General features: G+C 34.7%; 1 protein-coding gene across 1 annotated transcript in view; it reads left to right on the top strand.

The window, feature by feature from the left end:
- Positions 1–21,868, top strand: part of LOC149943514 (gamma-aminobutyric acid receptor subunit beta-like) — a 199,180-nt gene that overhangs the window by 21,327 nt on the left and 155,985 nt on the right. Inside the window, exon 3 of the mRNA XM_090176112.1 lies at positions 7,774–7,841. Coding sequence (XP_090032238.1) covers positions 7,774–7,841 — 68 coding nt within the window. The remainder of the gene's footprint in view (positions 1–7,773; positions 7,842–21,868) is intronic.

Below are 21,868 nucleotides of genomic sequence, written 5' to 3' on the forward strand. Positions count from 1 at the left end.
TACCTTTTGGCGTAAAAATGTACTTCTTGTTTATCTTTTTACCTCTCCGAGGAGACTTTGTACCCTAGGAGGGGTTATACAACCACCGTGTCTGTCTGTCTGTGGGTGGGTGGGTCTGTCAGTCAGGCCTGCGAACGCATTTTCGGGGCAAAGGGTATTCACTGCGTACCCAGTTTCTTAGAATCAGGGAAAAGGTTTTTCCAAAAGCACCCTCTTTCTGTCATTGGGTGTAGTATAATTTTTTATTAGGCCGGGATTCGAACCCGAGCCCTCTTGCAAGACAGGTGAGCGTTCTACCGCAGAACCACGGATACAGTTACGCTTCACTGGAGGAGAGGTATATGTTGGGTTGCCAACTTGTTTCTTTTTTCGAACAGTATCGTCCACTCTTAGCGATACTTGTTTTTTTTTTTTTCAAATAACCTTGGACGACTCCCTTAGTGTGATTGGTTTACGGGGCTAAAAACCAGGCTTTTTACCGATCCTCTAAAATCTACTATCCATGACACGATTCAATTTATTTACCATTAACACGGCCAGATAATGCTGGTTTTCGCCCGGGAAATAGCCGAATGAGCGTAAAATATCATTTAAGTATTTCGGTATTTGATACAGATATAACCAGACTTCTTCAGCCCCCCTATTTGGGTACGCATAGTTGAACGCCTTAATCAATTTCCCCTATATTTAAAATCCGTAATCAAACATTTAAAGAATTAATTGTTGTTAAATATTCCAGGTAATTGGAATTTCTTCACATTGCGTGGTTTTAAAGAAAATATTCAAATAGGAAATAACGTAGTATTCAAATACTAGTATCGAAATTGGTCCACATAATTGTTTTCTTCGTTTAAGGGAATTAAATGGATGTTCAAAAAACTAAATGAAGGAATATAACTTTTTATACCTTTACCACAAGGACTGGAAAAGGTTTAGTCTTAGGGTTACTTACCTTTCAATACCCCACGAAAGAGTAGATCGAATGGGTCTAAAATAAATTAATTTGACCTTTTTTAGTACCTAAATGGATGGAAATTAATTAAGTAGAGTTTTAGTCGTTTTTTAAACTTTTTTTTTAAACAATGTAGGTAAGTATTAGTTCACTACAGAGCCCCCAGGGGCAAGTATCTGTATTAGTTCACTACAGAGCCCCCAGGGGCCAGTATCTGTATTAGTTCACTACAGAGCCCCCAGGGGCCAGTATCTGTATTAGTTCACTACAGAGCCCCCAGGGGCCAGTATCTGTATTAGTTCACTACAGAGCCCCCAGGGGCAAGTATCTGTATTAGTTCACTACAGAGCCCCCAGGGGCCAGTATCTGTATTAGTTCACTACAGAGCCCCCAGGGGCAAGTTTCTGTTTTAGTTCACTTCAGAGCCCCCAGGGGCAAGTATCTGTATTCGTTCACTACAGAGCCCCCAGGGGCAAGTATCTGTATTAGTTCACTACAGAACCCCCTAGGCATTAAAACAATCGGAAGTATATGTATTACTTCTGTTTGACAATGGCAAAAATTGTGGCTTCAAAACGATTCTGACAAACAAATATCTCCATTCCCTTAAACTGCGTTTTCGCGTGGGCCCAATAGGTACTCCACTGAAATGTTGTAATTGGTATTACTGCACGATTCAAGCCACATTTTCTAAGCCGATCCTTTTCTTAATTAACCTGGGGGTTGTATGAACGTTTGACAAAAAAGATGAAAAACAAGACGGGCTCCCGTCCAATTGAAAACAATGCCTCGGGTTTCATTTCCGACGGAACAAAGACCAGAGCGTCCCGGCACTAATTTCGATAAAGCAAATAGTCTCGATGACCGACTCTTTATTACAACGCTAAGCGCTCGTCCAACTTCCAGCTTTTGTGCTGCTCAAACAAAAGGCTACTCGCGCGTAGTTTTGTTTAGTCGAAAACTTTCCAAGCTGGATTAGGGCTTATAGTATTCGTTGTCACGCTACTGTACGCGATGGGAAAATCCTACTATTTTCATTCGTCGAGATTATTACGCTTACCGCAACAAATTCAAATAAAGCTGGAGCGTGAAAGCCAAAGTTGAAATATAAATACTCGCAAAAGCGTTCTTCATATTTTCATTCGAGGCGTTTTTTTTTTAAATTAAGCCTTGGTCCGTTTAAGGGTTACGTCTTTCACCGCATTTGCTACCTCCGATTCCGTAAGCCTTAGACAAACTCTTTTTCAACCTACTCGAGCGTAATGTCATTAGTTTATTCGGTTCAAAATCGATCCGAATGGCCAGAGGCCAAAGTCGAATTTATATTCGCCCACCGTTGATAGTAAGTTCCCCTTCCAGTTTTTTTATTTATTTCAAAAATTTAATCCTCACGCCGAGGCTTAGGGCAAGGACGAGTTAAACGCGATAGTCCTTCCTCTACCCTTATATATATATATATATATATATATATATATATATATATATATATATATATATATATATATATATATATATATATATATATATATACATACATATATTTGCAATATCGCTCAATAAATCAAGAGTTATACTATACTTTAATAGCGTTTCTTCGTAGTCCGATAGATATCCGACCGTATAACTGCCCATTTCTAGCTTCCTTTTGTGCTAGAAGGCAATCATTTTTGAAGTGGATTTGTTTGTAGCTTGGCTTATTAAAGATGATAAGAAATACGAACCATGCGGAATTTATTTTAGTGCCCATTTTAATGGCGTAGATTACGGCATTCGTAAAAATGCGTAGCGAATACGAATGTTATAATATTAAAAGTTTGTTTCCAAAACCATTGTGAAGCGCATTGGAAAAGTGAATTATTTATTTGTCGATTTTTTAACATTCACTTCACGAAAGGAATCGTATATACGTTATTCATAATAAAATACATATTTTGTCTCTCGCCAAAACGTAATCGCCGCCATTACCGCCATTTCCCTTCACTATATCCGTCATTCTCACCATTTCCTTCCACTACGTCCGCCATTCTCGCCATTTCCATCCAGTACGTCCGCCATTCTCGCCATTTCCCTTCCACTACGTCCGCCATTCTCGAGATTTCCCTTCACTACCTCAGCCATTCTCGCCATTTCCCCCCACTAAGTCCGCCATTCTCGCCATATCCTTTCATTACATCCGCCATTCTCGCTTATCTAGCAGTGATTGTGTGTGATGATTGTGGAATAATTCCTTATCATGTCCCTAAAGACATCCCACAGGATTCTACTGTACTGCTAACTCACTTTTGAGTATGAGGAGGGAAGGTTTGGCCAGATTTTAAATATGAGTATTTAAATTTTTTTAAACAAACCATTAGTTCCAGTGAAATAACAATATATCATTTATAGCGTTAATATTTTATTCATAATATTGCTATATTTTGAAAAATATTCGGTTCACGTAGGTCGATTACCTTAGTTTGATACAAAAAATCGACGTTAAAGTGGGCGATTTTTCAATAACAAACCTTAGAATTGATACTTCTATTGCCGTAACTAGGTGCCAAGAAAATTTACTGCCTACTAATAATCTACCATAATAGCAGTGTTGCCAAACTGACAGTTCTAAACGTTTGCCGCAAAACACAGTATATACCGAAGTTTTGGAAATTGACCAGAAAACTGGTAATGTTGCCTTAACCGAAACTGACACCCAGCAACTTCTTTATCCACGAAACACTCCACTAGCGAATTGTGGGAAGCTACATGTATAGTCTGAAATCATATAAACACTGGTATCCCAAATTACGTTTTTAATTTTTCTTTTTTTCTAAAAAGAAATGACTTTGGTTCTCATCCGGAAGTGCTTAACAATTCCGTTTATGTCAAATAAAAACTGTGCGAAAAGAGATAACTGCTCTGAGAATCCGTAGTTTTCCAATTTCCTAGTTTTGAAGAATAGACGCTTGCTTATTTTATGTTCCTTCTATAACGCAAGAGCTATTCTTGGTGGTTCATATACTAAAACTACAAGTTCTGTTTAAAACTTCCCAGACTGTTGGATAAAGTTTTTCTTACCCATTTTCTTTCCAAGCGAAACTTCGGTGATACAATTTTTTTTTTTAAATTTGCAAAACACGTAATGGTACAATTTTCAAAGTTGTCTTGGTAAACTCTTCGAAAGCTCTCTTAAAAATCACCGGTATCCTTTGCTACTGGTCCTAGTCGGCGTGTGATCAAATCGAGTGTTGAAGATACTTGTTGTAAACCCTTTCGCGTTGAGCTGGTTTTGGGTATCAAAACGAACTGGGCGGATAGTAAACTGAGGTACACGTCGATTACTTACTATTTCGTTGTGAATGTATTCTGTATTCTTAACGAACACTAGTTATTTCCTAAGTTACTTTGAATAAACTAGCATTGAAACAGTTTACAATAGCTAATTTTAAACGCCCTATTGGGCGTGTAATCGTATCTTAGATGTCTCCATCTAATTAATTTTCCAGAATTAAATTTCCATAATTACGTAGGAGTCTATTTGGCAACGAAGCTTAAAATAGCCCTAGATCAGATATACCTTAGGCATCGATTATATGAATGGCATACGTTAGGAAGTTACCGTCTCTTATTGAATATAAGACCGCGCCTGAGAGAGAGAGAGAGAGTGAGTGAGAGAGTCAGTGAGAGAGATAGTGTTAGTGAGAGAGTGAGAGAGATAGTGATAGTGAGAGAGTGAGTGAAGAGAGAGAGATTTGGTCCAATATGATTTCGATACAATTGAGCTTCGTCGGCATTCTGTTCCTACATTGAAATATTTGAATACACGTATTCCTGAATCCATACCTCTACTTGGAATGCTTATCGCGGCAGATTTTCGTCTCGATATGGCTGATGGTTTTTTGACGTCACTATGTTAACTTAACAAACAACTACGTGAGAGGGGATTCTAGAATAGTGACGGGCTGATTTTTACTTTCTTTTATTTTCCCATCCATATTAAATAAGAGTTAAACTACGTATTGTAATTAGATTATTATGCTTATCCAGAAGAAAACAGAAGCAAAATTAAAAAATAAATTCTTCAAAATATGTATTTAATGTGTTTTTTAAATTAAGCTTTGGCATGTTTAAGTAATATGTCTTTAGCAAAAAAGATAGCAATCATAAATTTAAAAACCATAAGTGTTACCACGATGATATCGTACGATGCAAGTTAAATAAAATACATGACGGATACTACGTGGTTAACAGATGAATTTAAATTTAAAATTATTTCATTTATTTTAAATAATTTTTAAGACAAAACTTTATCTTTTAAGCACGTAGTAACCATCATGTATCCATCAGATAGCAGTGTTGTCAGATTCAGATTATTTTTTGAAATACACCGAAAACGGCCCACCAAAATATGGAGGGAATAAATTATTATTTTGCGGCATCGACTAGGAAAAGGGGCCCCCTGTTCCTCAATTGGGCGCCCCCCCCCCTATATATTGACATAATATATAAAAACTTCAAAAATATTTCACGACAATCATAATTTTACAAAAATAAAACATGCCTACTTACTCACAACATTAAAATCGCAAGGATTTGTACAACTAATTTTGGGACAATCTGCCAATGTAAATTCGAAAACGTAACGCTGTCTACTAACTCGAAACTTAAGACAGCAGAATTAAAATTATATATATATATAACGTTTTTTATATTATTGTGGGTTTTAAATTTTCACAGTATTAACTATTATCAAATATGTTATTTTAAAGAGTAAGTACCAAATAGATTTCCTGAATAAAAACTTAACTACTTTATACTTTTCTCGTTCATTTGATGATGAGTTTTCCGAAAATGTAACTCACTTGATGAAATACCGTCGTGAAAATTCATAACGCTAATTTTAATTGGATAAATTTTTCAAAACTATCACCTAAAATTACTGCTAAATGATGGGCAATGATTAGAAATGGTTCAAATGGAGACGACCACGTTTGGCCACAAAAGTCTAACTGAAAAATGATATACCTGAAAATTATACACATCAGAAACGTTACGATTCGTGTCTCTCACTATTCTGATCTGTATGAACTGCCTGTCAAAAAAAAGGACCACCCTTAATCGTTATTTCTATCACTGTCGTTATGAATTATATATGTAACGAATCCACGATATAAATCATAGCATTGTATAGAGAAAGGAAACGAATTGTTCGGAACGTCACCACTTCAAATAGTTCCTTGTACAGTTTTGAATAAATTTCGCGTGTTTCCTAAGAGACGCTTCTTTTGTTTTTGCCCCGACCAAGGCTTAAGCGTTATCCCCCTTTTGACTTTTGAAACAGTCGAAGATCTCGCTCTGGGGTTTGGCGGGGGTTTAGGCCTCCCATCGATTTCTCGAGGGCGCAACAATTGGACTAAATCCTTCCTCGAAAAAGAAACGGAGAAATCTGTAATGTAAACAAATGTCTCGGCGACAGAAGCGAATAAGAATGTTGGAAACAGAGAAAGACTCGCCAAGAGAAGACCGATAACAAGAAAAAGGGAAAAAGTAATAACTCGTAAAATTGGACGTTTTTTAGGGTGGGCCATTTCGGCGAGAATAAACCCTGAAAATAGAAAGATTACTAGCTCCCCAAGGACTCATAATTGCCAAGATATATATAAAAAAAACCCAAACAAAAGAGCCGAGGAAAAAGGTTCGCGTGTTGATCAGAAAAGATCTCATTTCTTTTTATTGGCGCAAAATAATCAAAGACTGTTTTACGAGTTTATTTAAGCCTTGGCGAGACCGGAAGTAAAATATTTGGGGCATTAGGCAATTGTGACCTTTAATAAAGAAATAATTGAACTCAGGTGGTTAAGATTTTTTGTCCCAAGCTCATTTGGCGATTTTTTATTGCACGTGGGGATTTAAAACAGGTTCAGATATTTGATGTTTTAATTAAATTTTTTCGCATACAACAATATTAAAGAGGTTGATGAAACGCTAAAACAGATAGTGACTCTTTTTCAGAATTCATAATTTAGGGATATGAGTATAGTGTTTATAATTTTCCGGAAAAATAAAATACGGAAAATTTTCCGCAAATCGGAAAAATAAAAAATTGAGACATAAATTACTTTTTAATGGTTTTTAATGTTTTTAACTTTTTATCGATGTAAAATGTCTAATAACAGTAAACATACTACAAAACATTAATAGTGTTACATTGTTAATCAGTTTAACCTAGTCTAGAGGTTTAGTTTTACTTTCAGATTCGAAAAAAATAGCCGAAAATACCGCTTAATTTAAATATGAAAACAGTATATTAGACTAATCATGGGATGAAAACTTTTTTATTTTTTTCGAAAAACTACGGAAAATTGTCCGGAAAAAAGGCCTCGGTCACTTTCCGGAAAATTTTCCGACTTACAACACTAGATATGACAAATAGGTGTTATAATCAGCTAGGCTAATACCCAAGGCACCACCTTAGGCCTAAGTCATCTAGCGACTTTTAATGCCTTTAAACAGGTGACCGGGTTACAATGCGTAGGAGGGTGGTGGCAAGCCCTTCATGCCACGTGAGTCAACAGTACCCTACACTAATTATTACCGTTAACCTCTACAAGTTTTTATGGAAAGGGGAAACCGAATATCTCGGAGGAAAACCCCTTTCATATTTATAATCGTAAATAGTGCTAAATGAAAGCTAAGATTTTAATCCATTTAATATATATACTTGATTTAAATTATATTGCTGTTTGCTTTAATTTCAAGATAAGTGATCTTAACGGAACAAATTTAGAAAATGAAATAGATCAATCATTTAAACTACTTGAATCTAATTGAACAAATCCTTTCAGGTCCGCCTGTTGAAGTTGGAGTGACAATGTACATCTTGAGTATAAGTTCCGTTTCTGAAGTACAAATGGTAAGTGCTTGTTCTTTATTTGTACTCTCAGTTTCACCAAAAACATTTCACCAAAGTATTTATTATGCTTAGGGTTAATTGTTGGGTTGATTTTTAGCGTGCCTTCCAATCCACGTGATTCTCGAAAATAAGCTCCTGCCATTAAACAAAATCGAATGAGCCCGGCGTTTCATTGGTTCCCTAATACCGAGGGGTCGGGCAATCACTAAAAATGTGTACGGGATTTTGAAATTAGGGATTTCACGCTGGATTTCAAGATTTCTTGTTGGATTTCGGATTTCTTAACTTTTGTCTCGGATTTCGGGATATCGCGATTTTTCGCTGGTTTCTCGTTTTATCAATTTCTCGATATCTTGTCATTTTTCCGGATTTCGGGATTTCGCGTCGGATTTCTGATATTCAGGCCGGATTTCTGGATTTCTGGCCGGATTTCGAGATTACGCGTCGGATTTCTGGATTTCTGGCCGGAATTCGAGATTTCACGTCGGATTTCTGGATTTCTGGCCAGAATTCGAGATTTAACGTCGGACTTCGGGATTTCTCGTCGGATTTGGCGTTTTTTTAATTTCTCGTTTTCTTGTCATATTTCCGGATTTCTGGTCAGACATCGAGATTTCGCGTCGGATTTCTGGATTTCTGGTCAGACATCGAGATTTCGCGTCGGATTTCTGGATTTCTGGTAGGGCATCGAGATTTCGCGTCGGATTTCTGGATTTTTGGTCGGACATCGAGATTTCGCGTCGGATTTCTGGATTTCTGGTAGGGCATCGAGATTTCGCGTTGGATTTCTGGATTTCTGGTCGGACATCGAGATTTCGCGTCGGATTTCTGGATTTCTGGCCGGATTTCGAGATTACGCGTCGGATTTCTGGATTTCTGGTCGGGCATCGAGATTATGCGTCGGATTTCTGGATTTCTGGCCGGATTTCGAGATTACGCGTCGGATTTCTGGATTTCTGGTAGGGCATCGAGATTTCGCGTTGGATTTCTGGATTTCTGGCCGGATTTCGAGATTACGCGTCGGATTTCTGGATTTCTGGCCGGAATTCGAGATTTCACGTCGGATTTCTGGATTTCTGGCCAGAATTCGAGATTTAACGTCGGATTTCGGGATTTCTCGTCGGATTTGGCGTTTTTTTAATTTCTCGTTTTCTTGTCATATTTCCGGATTTCTGGTCAGACATCGAGATTTCGCGTCGGATTTCTGGATTTCTGGTAGGGCATCGAGATTTCGCGTCGGATTTCTGGATTTTTGGTCGGACATCGAGATTTCGCGTCGGATTTCTGGATTTCTGGTAGGGCATCGAGATTTCGCGTTGGATTTCTGGATTTCTGGTCGGACATCGAGATTTCGCGTCGGATTTCTGGATTTCTGGTAGGGCATCGAGATTTCGCGTCGGATTTCTGGATTTCTGGTAGGGCATCGAGATTTCGCGTTGGATTTCTGGATTTCTGGTCGGACATCGAGATTTCGCGTCGGATTTCTGGATTTCTGGTAGGGCATCGAGATTTCGCGTTGGATTTCTGGATTTCTGGTCGGACATCGAGATTTCGCGTCGGATTTCTGGATTTCTGGTAGGGCATCGAGATTTCGCGTCGGATTTCTGGATTTTTGGTCGGACATCGAGATTTCGCGTCGGATTTCTGGATTTCTGGTAGGGCATCGAGATTTCGCGTTGGATTTCTGGATTTCTGGTCGGACATCGAGATTTCGCGTCGGATTTCTGGATTTCTGGCCGGATTTCGAGATTACGCGTCGGATTTCTGGATTTCTGGTCGGGCATCGAGATTACGCGTCGGATTTCTGGATTTCTGGTCGGGCATCGAGATTTCGCGTTGGATTTCTGGATTTCTGGCCGGATTTCGAGATTACGCGTCGGATTTCTGGATTTCTGGCCGGAATTCGAGATTTCACGTCGGATTTGTGGATTTCTGGCCAGAATTCGAGATTTCACGTCGGATTTCGGGATTTCTCGTCGGATTTGGCGTTTTTTTAATTTCTCGTTTTCTTGTCATATTTCCGGATTTCTGGTCAGACATCGAGATTTCGCGTCGGATTTCTGGATTTCTGGTAGGGCATCGAGATTTCGCGTCGGATTTCTGGATTTTTGGTCGGACATCGAGATTTCGCGTCGGATTTCTGGATTTCTGGTAGGGCATCGAGATTTCGCGTTGGATTTCTGGATTTCTGGTCGGACATCGAGATTTCGCGTCGGATTTCTGGATTTCTGGTCGGGCATCGAGATTTCGCGTCGGATTTCTGGATTTCAGGCCGGATTGCGAGATTTCGCGTCGGATTTTTGGATTTCTGGTCGGACATCGAGATTTCGCGTCGGATTTCTGGATTTCTGGTCGGGCATCGAGATTTCGCGTTGGATTTCTGGATTTCTGGTCGGACATCGAGATTTCGCGTCGGATTTCTGGATTTCAGGCCGGATTTCGAGATCTCGCTTCGGATTTCTGGATTTCTGACCGGATTTCTTGATTTCACGTCAGATTTCTGGATTTATTTCCAAATTTTGGGATTTTGAAGAAACCCCGGCTGGATTACGGAATTTTTAAACGGATTTCTTAGAAAGTGTACTGGATTTCTTTGAATGTCTGACCCCTCGCCTAAAACTGTTGTCTTCCACCGCGAAATAAAAATAATGATCAGCTAGGCTAATACCCAGCAAGGCATCACCTTAAGCCCAAGTCATCTAGCGACTTTTAATGGCTTTTAAATCAGGTGGTCGGGTTACAATGAGTAGGAAGATGGTGGCAAGCCCTTAAGCAAACACCGTTGACTTTTTTTCTTCCTTCCTCTCGGTGATACATAATAATAATAATCAGCTAGACTAATACCCAAGGCACCACCCTAGGCCTAAGTCATCGAGCGACATTGACCTTGATGCGCGCTGATAGTCTCAACATAATCATTAACCCTAAATATTAATAAATATATTCTTTGTTTGCTTACATAAAAATAAGCTTTGATGTACTCAGACTTTTTTGAATAGGCCTTTCTATAAGATAAGCTACGCTTGCTGAACTGGTTTTATGTAGTTCATTAGTCACGATATACGTATAGAAGTTCAGTTCAGTTTATGCTATAAAAAAGGGTGCCTCATCGAATTTACTCTTATGTCCCGGGCTTTTCGTATTAAAATATCATCAATACGTCACCCTTGATGCAGCAGCAACATGAAAACAAGAAGGCTAATGTTACCAAAGAGTATGGAGGTAATAGAGATAAAACAACAGGGAGAGGTCCGCAACGAAACGTTCACCACCGAGGGGGTTGACAATGGGGAAAAACCTCTGGAAACCGGGCTTCAAAATAGCTACCGCAGCGCCATTTCGGGATTCTTCGTAATCGAAAAGGCACAAATTTAATTGCAACAATAGCACCAAATAGAATTCTTTGATAGTGCTTGGTCTTTTCTTAGAGTACCTTCTTAATTTGAAAATGAATTTAGATCATAAATATGGCAAAGTTAAATCTACCAAAAGTTTCAAAACGAAAAGCAGGACCAGAATCCCGAAATGGCGCTGCGGTAGCTATTTTGAAGCCCGGCTTCCAGAGGTTTTACCCCATTGTGAATCCCCTCGGTGGTGAACGTTTCGTTGCGGACCTCTCCCGGTTATTTTATCTCTATTACCTCCATACTCTTTGATGTTACTTTACAAAAAAGCCTATTTCATTTATCCGAATGGTCTGGCAAATGTTCGGAATTAATATGTCCGAATGTAAATTAGTTCGAATTTATAACTTATTCGTTTCATGTCTGATTAGTCAGGTGAACGTTTGGTAGGTTTAAGTTAGGTTTGGATAGATAAAAATTCGTTATGTTGGTTTTGGTTTGGGTTATGTTCTCAAAATACCTATACTACTTTGATATTGGCCAAACATCTTTGTTTTAATATCTATAGTCATCATTTGCAAGTTTAAAAACTTTGTGATTTATTCTTTTTTCAACAACATTTAGAACATAAAATCCATATTTTTAGAGTTCAGGCAAGTAAACATTCGAACATTTAGAACATTATTTAGAATGCGACCAAATCATTGTAGCTTATTTTGCCATAATTAATAATATAATTAAATTACAAATAAAATAATCGAATTAAATTACATACTTAATAATCGAATTAAATTAAATTCTTAATAATCGAATTAAATTATAATACTACACTATAAATAGTTTTTGAATGTAATAAAAACCAGTAGCGTAACCCCCTTGTCTGTTGGCTGTAGTTTTAACTCTACTAGATTTTTAAACCTTTCTCGACTCCAATTTTGAAATTTTACAACCTTTTCCTAGACGAAATTCAAGCTGCACGACTGATTAAAACCATTTATTAAAAACAAATTCTTTCAATTATGAAGATACAATTTAAATTTCCATTACTATGTATCTGGAGATTAATAATATAGTTTCCATATGGGAAAACAGTTGTGAATTCTTTTCGTTAAAGATGAATAATAATTATAAAAGTTATTTTTTTAATTATTTCATTAAATTTTATATTTATGTTACCATAACTTAAAACTCACTGCCAATTTGAGTTTTCATTACCGTGTAGATTAATAATTGAATATCCAAAAGGAAAAACAAATTGGAAATTCTTTCGTTAAAGATGAATGGATATAGTATGCATGTATCTGGAGATTGATTAAAATATAGAGTTCTATTTAATAATTATAAAAGTAAAATTTTTATTATTTTCATTAAAATTTGATATTTAGGTTACCATAACTTAAGCTCACGTCCAATTTAAGTTTTCATTACCGTGTAGTTTAATAATTGACTTTCCATATTGGAAAACAGTTGGCAATCTTTTCGCTGAAGATCAATGGCTCTCGCGTGTTCTAGTTCTGTGTTCGGGAAGGCTGGATAGTTTCATATCCTTCCGAACAATTTAGAAGTCACGTGGGAGCAATTTTGCTCACAGCAGATGGAACAAACGAAGGATACACGTACACGACAAAATCAATAACGAAGTTAGGTTAAATCGGTGGTATACGATTTATTCGGGACACGTTGTACCAACTCCCAGAGTCACTAGCAATCATAGCTCTCAAATTGTCTAACCCCGCGGGGCCCTCTTTTCAATGGAACCTCATCCGAGTCGCGCCTATACCTAAATATTTTGTCTTTGCACCGAACGACCAAATTCGCCCGAGTTTTGTTTCCAAGTTCAAGTAACAATATTTGCTTTAGAGAGTCTGGTTATTTTAAGCCTAGTGATACACTACGTTCTAATTAAAACTAATTATAAAATTTATTGCATTAACTGTTAATTTGAGTGAAAGTTTCCGAGAGAGTTTCTACACTGTATTTTATTATCGATTTGATTAATATGAAATAAGAGCGTAAAACTAGTATAAATATCTTAAATCTAAAGTTTAATGGTTTTTTGGAAACCAATTACTTTGAATAACTTCTTGTGTAAGGAAAAACAAGTTGGCAAGCCAAAATATACCTCTCCTCGGAATAATTGTCCCTAGTGGTATTAATTTCTCGAGACGACCCTTAAAGATATCTCCGCAATTCAGAGTTATTTACTAAAAACGTAATCCCGGTTCAATCCCGCCCGGTATAAAATTTTAATTTTTATTAAAATAATTGAGACGAAACAAGCGAGTTTAATTTATTCAGAATAATATAAATTAAGTAGTTACAACAGCGAGTTAGACGTACTAAAACAATGCACAATTGAATTTAACCCTATTTCCAGAACAAATTTACCTGTTAAATATAATACGAAGCAAATTTTAATGAAAGAAATATCTACAGAGGGTATTTGTATTTGAAACTGCGAACACAGCGATTTAAAAAAACTGCGTACGCAGTTATTAAACTTTTCACCGAAAATGCGTACGCGTTCGCAGCACAGACACACAGGCGCACAGACAGACACGGTGATTGTAAAACCCCTCCTAGGGTACAAAGTCCCCTCGGAGAAGTATAAAGTTAAAAAGAATTTACTGAAAAACTTCATCTCTGCTCTGGATATTTGCTTTGGTAAATATTATATTTTATATTTCTTATTACAAAGATCAATTTCTGAGTTCGATTACAGATATAGCCCATTTTAACAGTACTGATACCTCGAAATAATTGGTAATTTTATGGTAAATATTTCTTATAAAATAATTAAAAAACTTGTTGTACGTACTTCCATTATATTTAATTTGGATAATTAACTCGTTTGTTGTGAATTTCCCGAAAATGACTGGCTATAATGTAGGTTAGATTATCAGGATAGGCTGGTAATTGATTTCATTTTTGAAAGGAAAATATAATATAATTTATATCAGCAAAATACCTTAATAATTTAATTTATTATATTTTTGAAAGGAAAATATAATATATATCAGGAAAATACCTTAATAATTTAATTTATTATATTTTTGAAAGGAAAATACAATATAATATATAACAGGAAAATACCACAATAAGTTAATTTATTTGTAAAATTATCAATTTATAACTTTTAACATGATAAGCACGTGACTGAATCATATCATAATATGATAATATAAAAATAATATCGCGGTAAAATATTTACAGAATAGTTCATAAATCGATTATTAAGTCGGAAAATTTTCCGTATTTTTCCGAAAAAAATAATAAAAGGTTGCATTCCATGATTAGTCTAATATATTGTTTGCAAATTTAAATAAAGCGGCATTTTCACCTAATTTTTTCGAATCTGAAATAAAACTAAACCTCTAGACTTGTTTAAGCTGATTAACAATGTAACACTATAAATGTTTTGTAGTATGTTTACGTTTATTAGACATTTTATATCGATAAAAATTGAAAAACATTAAAAACCCTTAAAAAGTAATTTATGTTTCAATTTTTTTTTACGATTTGCGGAAATTTTTCCGCATTTTATTTCTTTCTTCTATATATAAAATATCCATAAGCAATCTTTTTCGTAACTTCAAAGTGGTATAAATTATTTTAAAAATTAAGAGAAATTGAGAAATTGAGTAAAGCACTCCGGGTATTTACCGACAGCAAAATCTTGATCGTTGTCGATAAAAACCGGTAATGGCCATTCAAAAAGCAATTGAGGTATAAAACAATGTATACCCCTATATAACTACTGATATACGGGATTAGTTGGTAAATATAGCAGGGATTATACCCTTTAAGGTTCACACCCATCACAATATCGGCGATTTCGATACGTATAATTTATATCCAGGTGCAATATAGCTGATACATCGTGGCACGGACTCGAATGGTGAGGCACCTCATTCGGTTCGTTCTCTTTAAAAATTTATGGAATTATCTTCACGCGGAGAGAATGAAAACGACTGTTCTAATCTTTTCTACCTTCTCGTTGGAAAGATACTTCGCGGGTTCTATTAATTTTACATTAAGGCTCTTAGAAACCCGTTCCGATAGGTCTCTCCAAGCCGTTAAAAAACCATAAAAACTTATGAAACTAAACCAACGTTTTCCCGCCTATTCTGAGAAAACGCAAACGGCGTGGGTTTCCAGGATTAAAAGCCAGATTGAAGTTTTGGGAAGTATTATAATAAATCTTTGTTTCTTTGGGGCCAATTTGACCCCCACCAAGCCCGAATATTTGGTCACGTCTCGCTCTCGATTGTTTATTTGGAGATTCAGGCGAGGCGGTAATAACCGTAATTTGGAACGTATTTTAGTTATCATCTTCACTCTTTGCGAAACACGTATCTGGGACGAGCAGGTGGCGCTCAAGGGCAGCTGTTTTCAAAACCCCAAATCGAACTCTTCATTATTACATTCTAGAAATTACTCTGAGAGATTTAAATTTATTTTTACGCGTTTTATCGTTGTTAAAATCCAAGTTTTTGGCTCGAACCTTTTCACTAACGAGGAGACTACCGGAGGTGATAATCACCTATTTTGTTGAAACTAGGTGGGTATGTAGACCTTATGGTAACATGAAGGGAAAAGTTGCAATGGACATTAGTTTCACTCCCTTTAAGCCAGTTTAAATATTCGAGTTATGTAACTTCCAGTCAGGAATTAATAGGTCGATTCCGAAAGTCAGAGGGGGGAAATTTCGTTCCCCTATCTGAATGTTTGGTTTTAGTTACAAAATATTGTAATATCTATATTTAACATTATTTGCCTCTTTTTTAACTTTTGAAAAAACAGTATAGTTGTGTTCTTGGAAAATTAAATTGAACGCTTTTCTTTGTTTCATTGTAAAAACTATAAAAACACGTGGCTTGCCAACAACTAGCAGGGTCATTCCATGACAAATCAACCAAATGTTTTTAATTTGTCCACCCTCCCATTTTAGATTTCATTGAAATTTCGTTTAAAAGGTACTTAAGTACGGAAAAGTCGATTTCCCAGTTTTTATTATTGTACGATTATTCGATACCAAATTTTGGTAAAAATAGTAAAAAATGACGTTGACCCATAAACATAAAAATGTATATTTTGTCAAATAAAAGTCCGATTTTAACGGGACCAAGTACCCTTTATACGAAATTTCAATGAAATCTAAGATGGGTGGGTGGACACCTCTGGTTGATTTGTCATGGAATGACCCATGCAGCAGACGAAAATATTTTCTTAATATAATCCTAATTTCCGCTAGATGTCTATATTGTAGTAAATTTAATGGCTTAACGTTGCCAAGCCTACCTATACAGTCTATTCCATTATTTCCTCTCCATAATTTCCATCCTCCTAGAACAGACGACATTTTGAAATAAGGGTAAGTGAGTCTCCACAAGACCCATTGACGATTGGAATCGATCAATACCTTCGTAGAATTTTACCATCGGCCATTTTATTTTTACCCATGAACCCAGAAATTCTTAGAACGACTGACTGTATAGCTCCTCAGAAACGCTGCATTGAAATACTTTTTGTACCCAAAATTCTGAATTTATCAATTTTTCTAGCGGCTTAACGTACAACAGCGGGTCGTCCGATTTTAAGTCATGACTTTTGTATCGATAAAATGCAAATCTCGAGTTCCTCTAAAGATGGTTTTTGCTGAGTGCTATAGACGAAACACTTATGACAAGCCAAAAATTGCTAGTTGCAAAAATGACTTTTTAAATTTTTAGATTTAAAAAACATTAATGCCCAACAACTGAGGTATTTCAAAATTAAATTCTTACACATATTGTAGAAGCCAAAAAATGTTGGTTACAAAAAGTGGTTAAATTTTTTTAATTTTTAAAAGTTGAATGGCACAAGAGTAACTGAAATATTTTAAAATTATATGGCACGTATAACACGTTAAATTAATTAAATTTAACATTTCTAATTTACTATATAAAGAAAACTAATTAAACATATAAAGAAAACTAATAAAACATATAAAGAAAATTAATTAAATATATAAAGAAAACTAATTAAACATATAAAGAAAACTAATTAAACATATAAAGAAAACTAATTAAACATTTATAGAAAACTAATTTAACATATAAAGAAAACTATTTAAATATATAAAGTAAAATATTTTAGTATATAAAGAAAACTATTTTAATATATAAAGAATACTAATTTAACATATAAAGAAAACAAATTTAACACATACAGAAAACCTTTTAATATATAAAGAAAACTAATTTATTTATAAAGAAAACTATTTTAGTATATAAAGAAAACTATTTTAATATATAAAGAAAACTAATTTAACATATAAAGAAAACAAATTTAACACATACAGAAAACTTTTTTAATATATAAAGAAAACTAATTTATTTATAAAGAAAACTATTTTAGTATATAAAGAAAACTATTTTAATATATAAAGAAAACTAATTTAACATATAAAGAAAACTAATTTAACACATACAGAAAACCTTTTTAATATATAAAGAAAACTAATTTTTTTATAAAGAAAACTAATTTATTTATAAAGAAAACTAATTTATTTATAAAGAAAACTAATTTAACATATAAAGAAAACTAATTTAACATATAAAGAAAACTAATTTAACATATAAAGAAAACTAATTTAACATATAAAGAAAACTAATTTAACATATAAAGAAAACTAATTTAACATATAAAGAAAATTAATTTAACATATAAAGAAAACTAATTTAACATGTAAAGAAAACTAATTTAACATGTAAAGAAAACTAATTTAACATATAAAGAGAACTAATTTAACACATACAGAAAACCTTTTTAATATATAAAGAAAACTAATTTTTTTATAAAGAAAACTAATTTATTTATAAAGAAAACTAATTTAACATATAAAGAAAACTAATTTAACATATAAAGAAAACTAATTTAACATATAAAGAAAACTAATTAAACATATAAAGAAAACTAATTTAACATATAAAGAAAACTATTTAAATATATAAAGTAAAATATTTTAGTATATAAAGAAAACTATTTTAATATATAAAGAAAACTAATTTAACACATACAGAAAACCTTTTAATATATAAAGAAAACTAATTTATTTATAAAGAAAACTATTTTAGTATATAAAGAAAACTATTTTAATATATAAAGAAAACTAATTTAACATATAAAGAAAACAAATTTAACACATACAGAAAAGTTTTTTAATATATAAAGAAAACTAATTTATTTATAAAGAAAACTATTTTAGTATATAAAGAAAACTATTTTAATATATAAAGAAAACTAATTTAACATATAAAGAAAACTAATTTAACACATACAGAAAACCTTTTTAATATATAAAGAAAACTAATTTTTTTATAAAGAAAACTAATTTATTTATAAAGAAAACTAATTTAACATATAAAGAAAACTAATTTAACATATAAAGAAAACTAATTTAACATATAAAGAAAACTAATTTAACATATAAAGAAAACTAATTTAACATATAAAGAAAACTAATTTAACATATAAAGAAAACTAATTTAACATGTAAAGAAAACTAATTTAACATATAAAGAAAACTAATTTAACATATAAAGAAAACTCATTTCACATATACAGAAAACTTATTTAATATATATATATAGTAAATTTGTTTTCTTAAGACGATCTCAGTCCAAAATTCTGTATTAATATTCGCAAAACTCCAAATAGAGATATAAATTAAACTAATTGACGATGATATTTCGTCTCTAAATGCCGTATTAACTTTCCAATCACGGTATATCTAATGACGCGCCACCTTTGGGACTGGACTAAATTAGTCCTATTAACGAATGTTGATTTCGCGTGAAAGTCCCTTCGACATCTCATTTCATAATTTAAATTTTCCAAGAGAATCGTAAACTAATTGACCTTTCCCCATTTAACTCCGACTAGCGTCGATCGTGTGGGCGCCAATATGAGTGGGTCGTAACGAGTTTTTAATATTTAAGAGGTTGGCTAACAAAGAGAGTGGAATTCGCTAATCCGCTAACGTTTAGTTACTTAGCTAAAAATTGAGACAACGCCGTTCAGAATGTAGTTTCCCGTAATCCTCTTTCGAATTCCAATCCAGAGTTCTCTCTAGCAGCAAAGTGGAGAGGGCTTTAGGCCCCCTAATACGCGTACGAATAAGTAGCTCCGATAATTTTAAGCTAAAGGTTAAGAGGAGTTCGGTTTAATCATCCGAGAAGAACGCATCGCGACTATCTAAATTCAAAGTTAAACGAAGCGAAAAATCTAGTAATGATAATAGGCTTAAGCCTTATTAAGCTTCTGTACTTGTTCGCTCCCTTTTAAGTGGTCCAGTTAGTATTCGCGCGCCTTACTCGAAAGGGTCGAATAAAGCGCGCCGCTTTGGGAAAACAAAAGACTCCGATGAGGGGCCGCTGGTTGGAGAGCCAGATGGAAAACGGTTTAGGCGTGAAAATGATCTCGGTTTCGCCCGTTATGAGCGAAACGAGTGTACGCTTCCTACTTAGGTCCCGCCTCCAGCCGGCCAAGATGACCATTAATGTTTTTAAAGACTCGCTCCGTTGGAGCTGGGGACTCGAAAGCTGTATATGATCTGGGGCGCGTCCATTGACGGAACACGCTCTCTTTTCCGACCCCTCTCTTTCTCGACCCCTCTCTTGACCGTATCTTACCAATTTACAGCTCTGCCCTTTCAATCTTTAAGATACGGGGTAGTCTGGTTCCTGTTCTCTCGAAGAAAACCTACATCGACAGTCCTTAAAGGGAATATAACCCAATAGGCCGACAACGCGTGGGTCTAGGGCACCAAGCCTAAAAGGGGCACCAAGAAAATTAAAAGTAAAAATATTTTATAATTTACTTTTCACAAAATATTTTTTTTTCTTGAGTTATTTTAGTAAATGCGTCCACATTTTTTGATACCATGAAACGTCACTAAAATATCCGCAAAGTCTGCACTGAAATTGTATTTTCCATCCATTTTTCAATTGCGGGGGTGCATAGCTCGCTTCGCTGAAAGGGGCATCAAAGCTAGCTTGGGTCTAGGGCCCCACAAAGTCTTGATCCGGCCCTGATTACCCGCGCTACAAACCACTAAGCTGAGCCGAAAATATTAAAAGTTGTAGGAGGGAGCGGTCAATATTGGAACCTATAAGGGCAAAGGAAATAGTTGAGGTTACATTCGCTTTAAGAATCCAGTATTTTGTTTTTGTTATTGCTTTTTAAAGATAGTTTCTTTAATTACACGCTGTAAATGAGAAGTAAATAATATATATATTACACGATAAATACTGGTTGTTCGCTCGAAACATGTAACTTCGCAGTGCAAATATATTTTGGGGAGAAACCCACGTGATTATAGTGCTTTTTACACACAATCCTTAGGGGATTTATGTGTATGCGGTACGTCAGAGGTACAAAGACACATGATACGTCAATCGATTGGAAATATCATGCCCTCACCGCCATTGTTAACATTTGTGAGATCGGGGCCCCAAAAGTGTGGAATTTGCCCATTTTAGTGATTTTAGGCGATTTTTGAACCTAAATTTACATAATGTTTTTACATTAATTATGACCGACTTCTTTAAAAATTATATTTGAAGTTGCTAATGATCATTTCTGATTTACGTTTTCGGTTGCATTAAGAAATTTTAATTTTAAATGAGATTTCTGGCCAATTCGCGGGACCCCTCAACCCACATACGCACTATAGCCATATTTGAATTTCGTGCCAATTGATTGATTCGTGCCATCTAACTCGTTCGCGTTTCGCTACCTTATTTCCCAAACCAGGTTACTCGAAAAATTCGGTTTGTCTAAAAATTAGTTTAATTAAAGTGTTCGCGTTTGGCTACTTTATTTCCAAAACCAGGTAACTCGAAAAAATCGGTTTGTTTAAAAATTAATATAAATCAACCAGTTCACGTTTCGCTACTTTATTTACGAAACCAGGTAACTCGAAAAATTCGGTTTGTCTAAAAATTAGTTTAATTAAAGTGTTCGCGTTTGGCTACTTTATTTCCAAAACCAGGTAACTCGAAAAAATCGGTTTGTTTAAAAATTAATATAAATCAACCAGTTCACGTTTCGCTACTTTATTTACGAAACCAGGTAACTCGAAAAAATCGGTTTGTTTAAAAATTAATATAAATCAACCAGTTCACGTTTCGCTACTTTATTTACGAAACCAGGTAACTCGAAAAATTCGGTTTGTCTAAAAATTAGTTTAATTAAAGTGTTCGCGTTTGGCTACTTTATTTCCAAAACCAGGTAACTCGAAAAAATCGGTTTGTTTAAAAATTAATATAAATCAACCAGTTCACGTTTCGCTACTTTATTTACGAAACCAGGTAACTCGAAAAATTCGGTTTGTCTAAAAATTAGTTTAATTAAAGTGTTCGCGTTTGGCTACTTTATTTCCAAAACCAGGTAACTCGAAAAAATCGGTTTGTTTAAAAATTAATATAAATCAACCAGTTCACGTTTCGCTACTTTATTTACGAAACCAGGTAACTCGAAAAAATCGGTTTGTTTAAAAATTAATATAAATCAACCAGTTCACGTTTCGCTACTTTACTTACGAAACCAGGTAACTCGAAAAAATCGGTTTGTTTAAAAATTAATATAAATCAACCAGTTCACGTTTCGCTACTTTATTTACGAAACCAGGTAACTCGA

This window comes from Leiobunum rupestre, chromosome 5 (assembly GCF_980474605.1).
Source record: "Leiobunum rupestre chromosome 5, qqLeiRupe1.1.hap1, whole genome shotgun sequence".
Taxonomy (NCBI): Eukaryota; Metazoa; Arthropoda; class Arachnida; order Opiliones; family Sclerosomatidae; genus Leiobunum; species Leiobunum rupestre.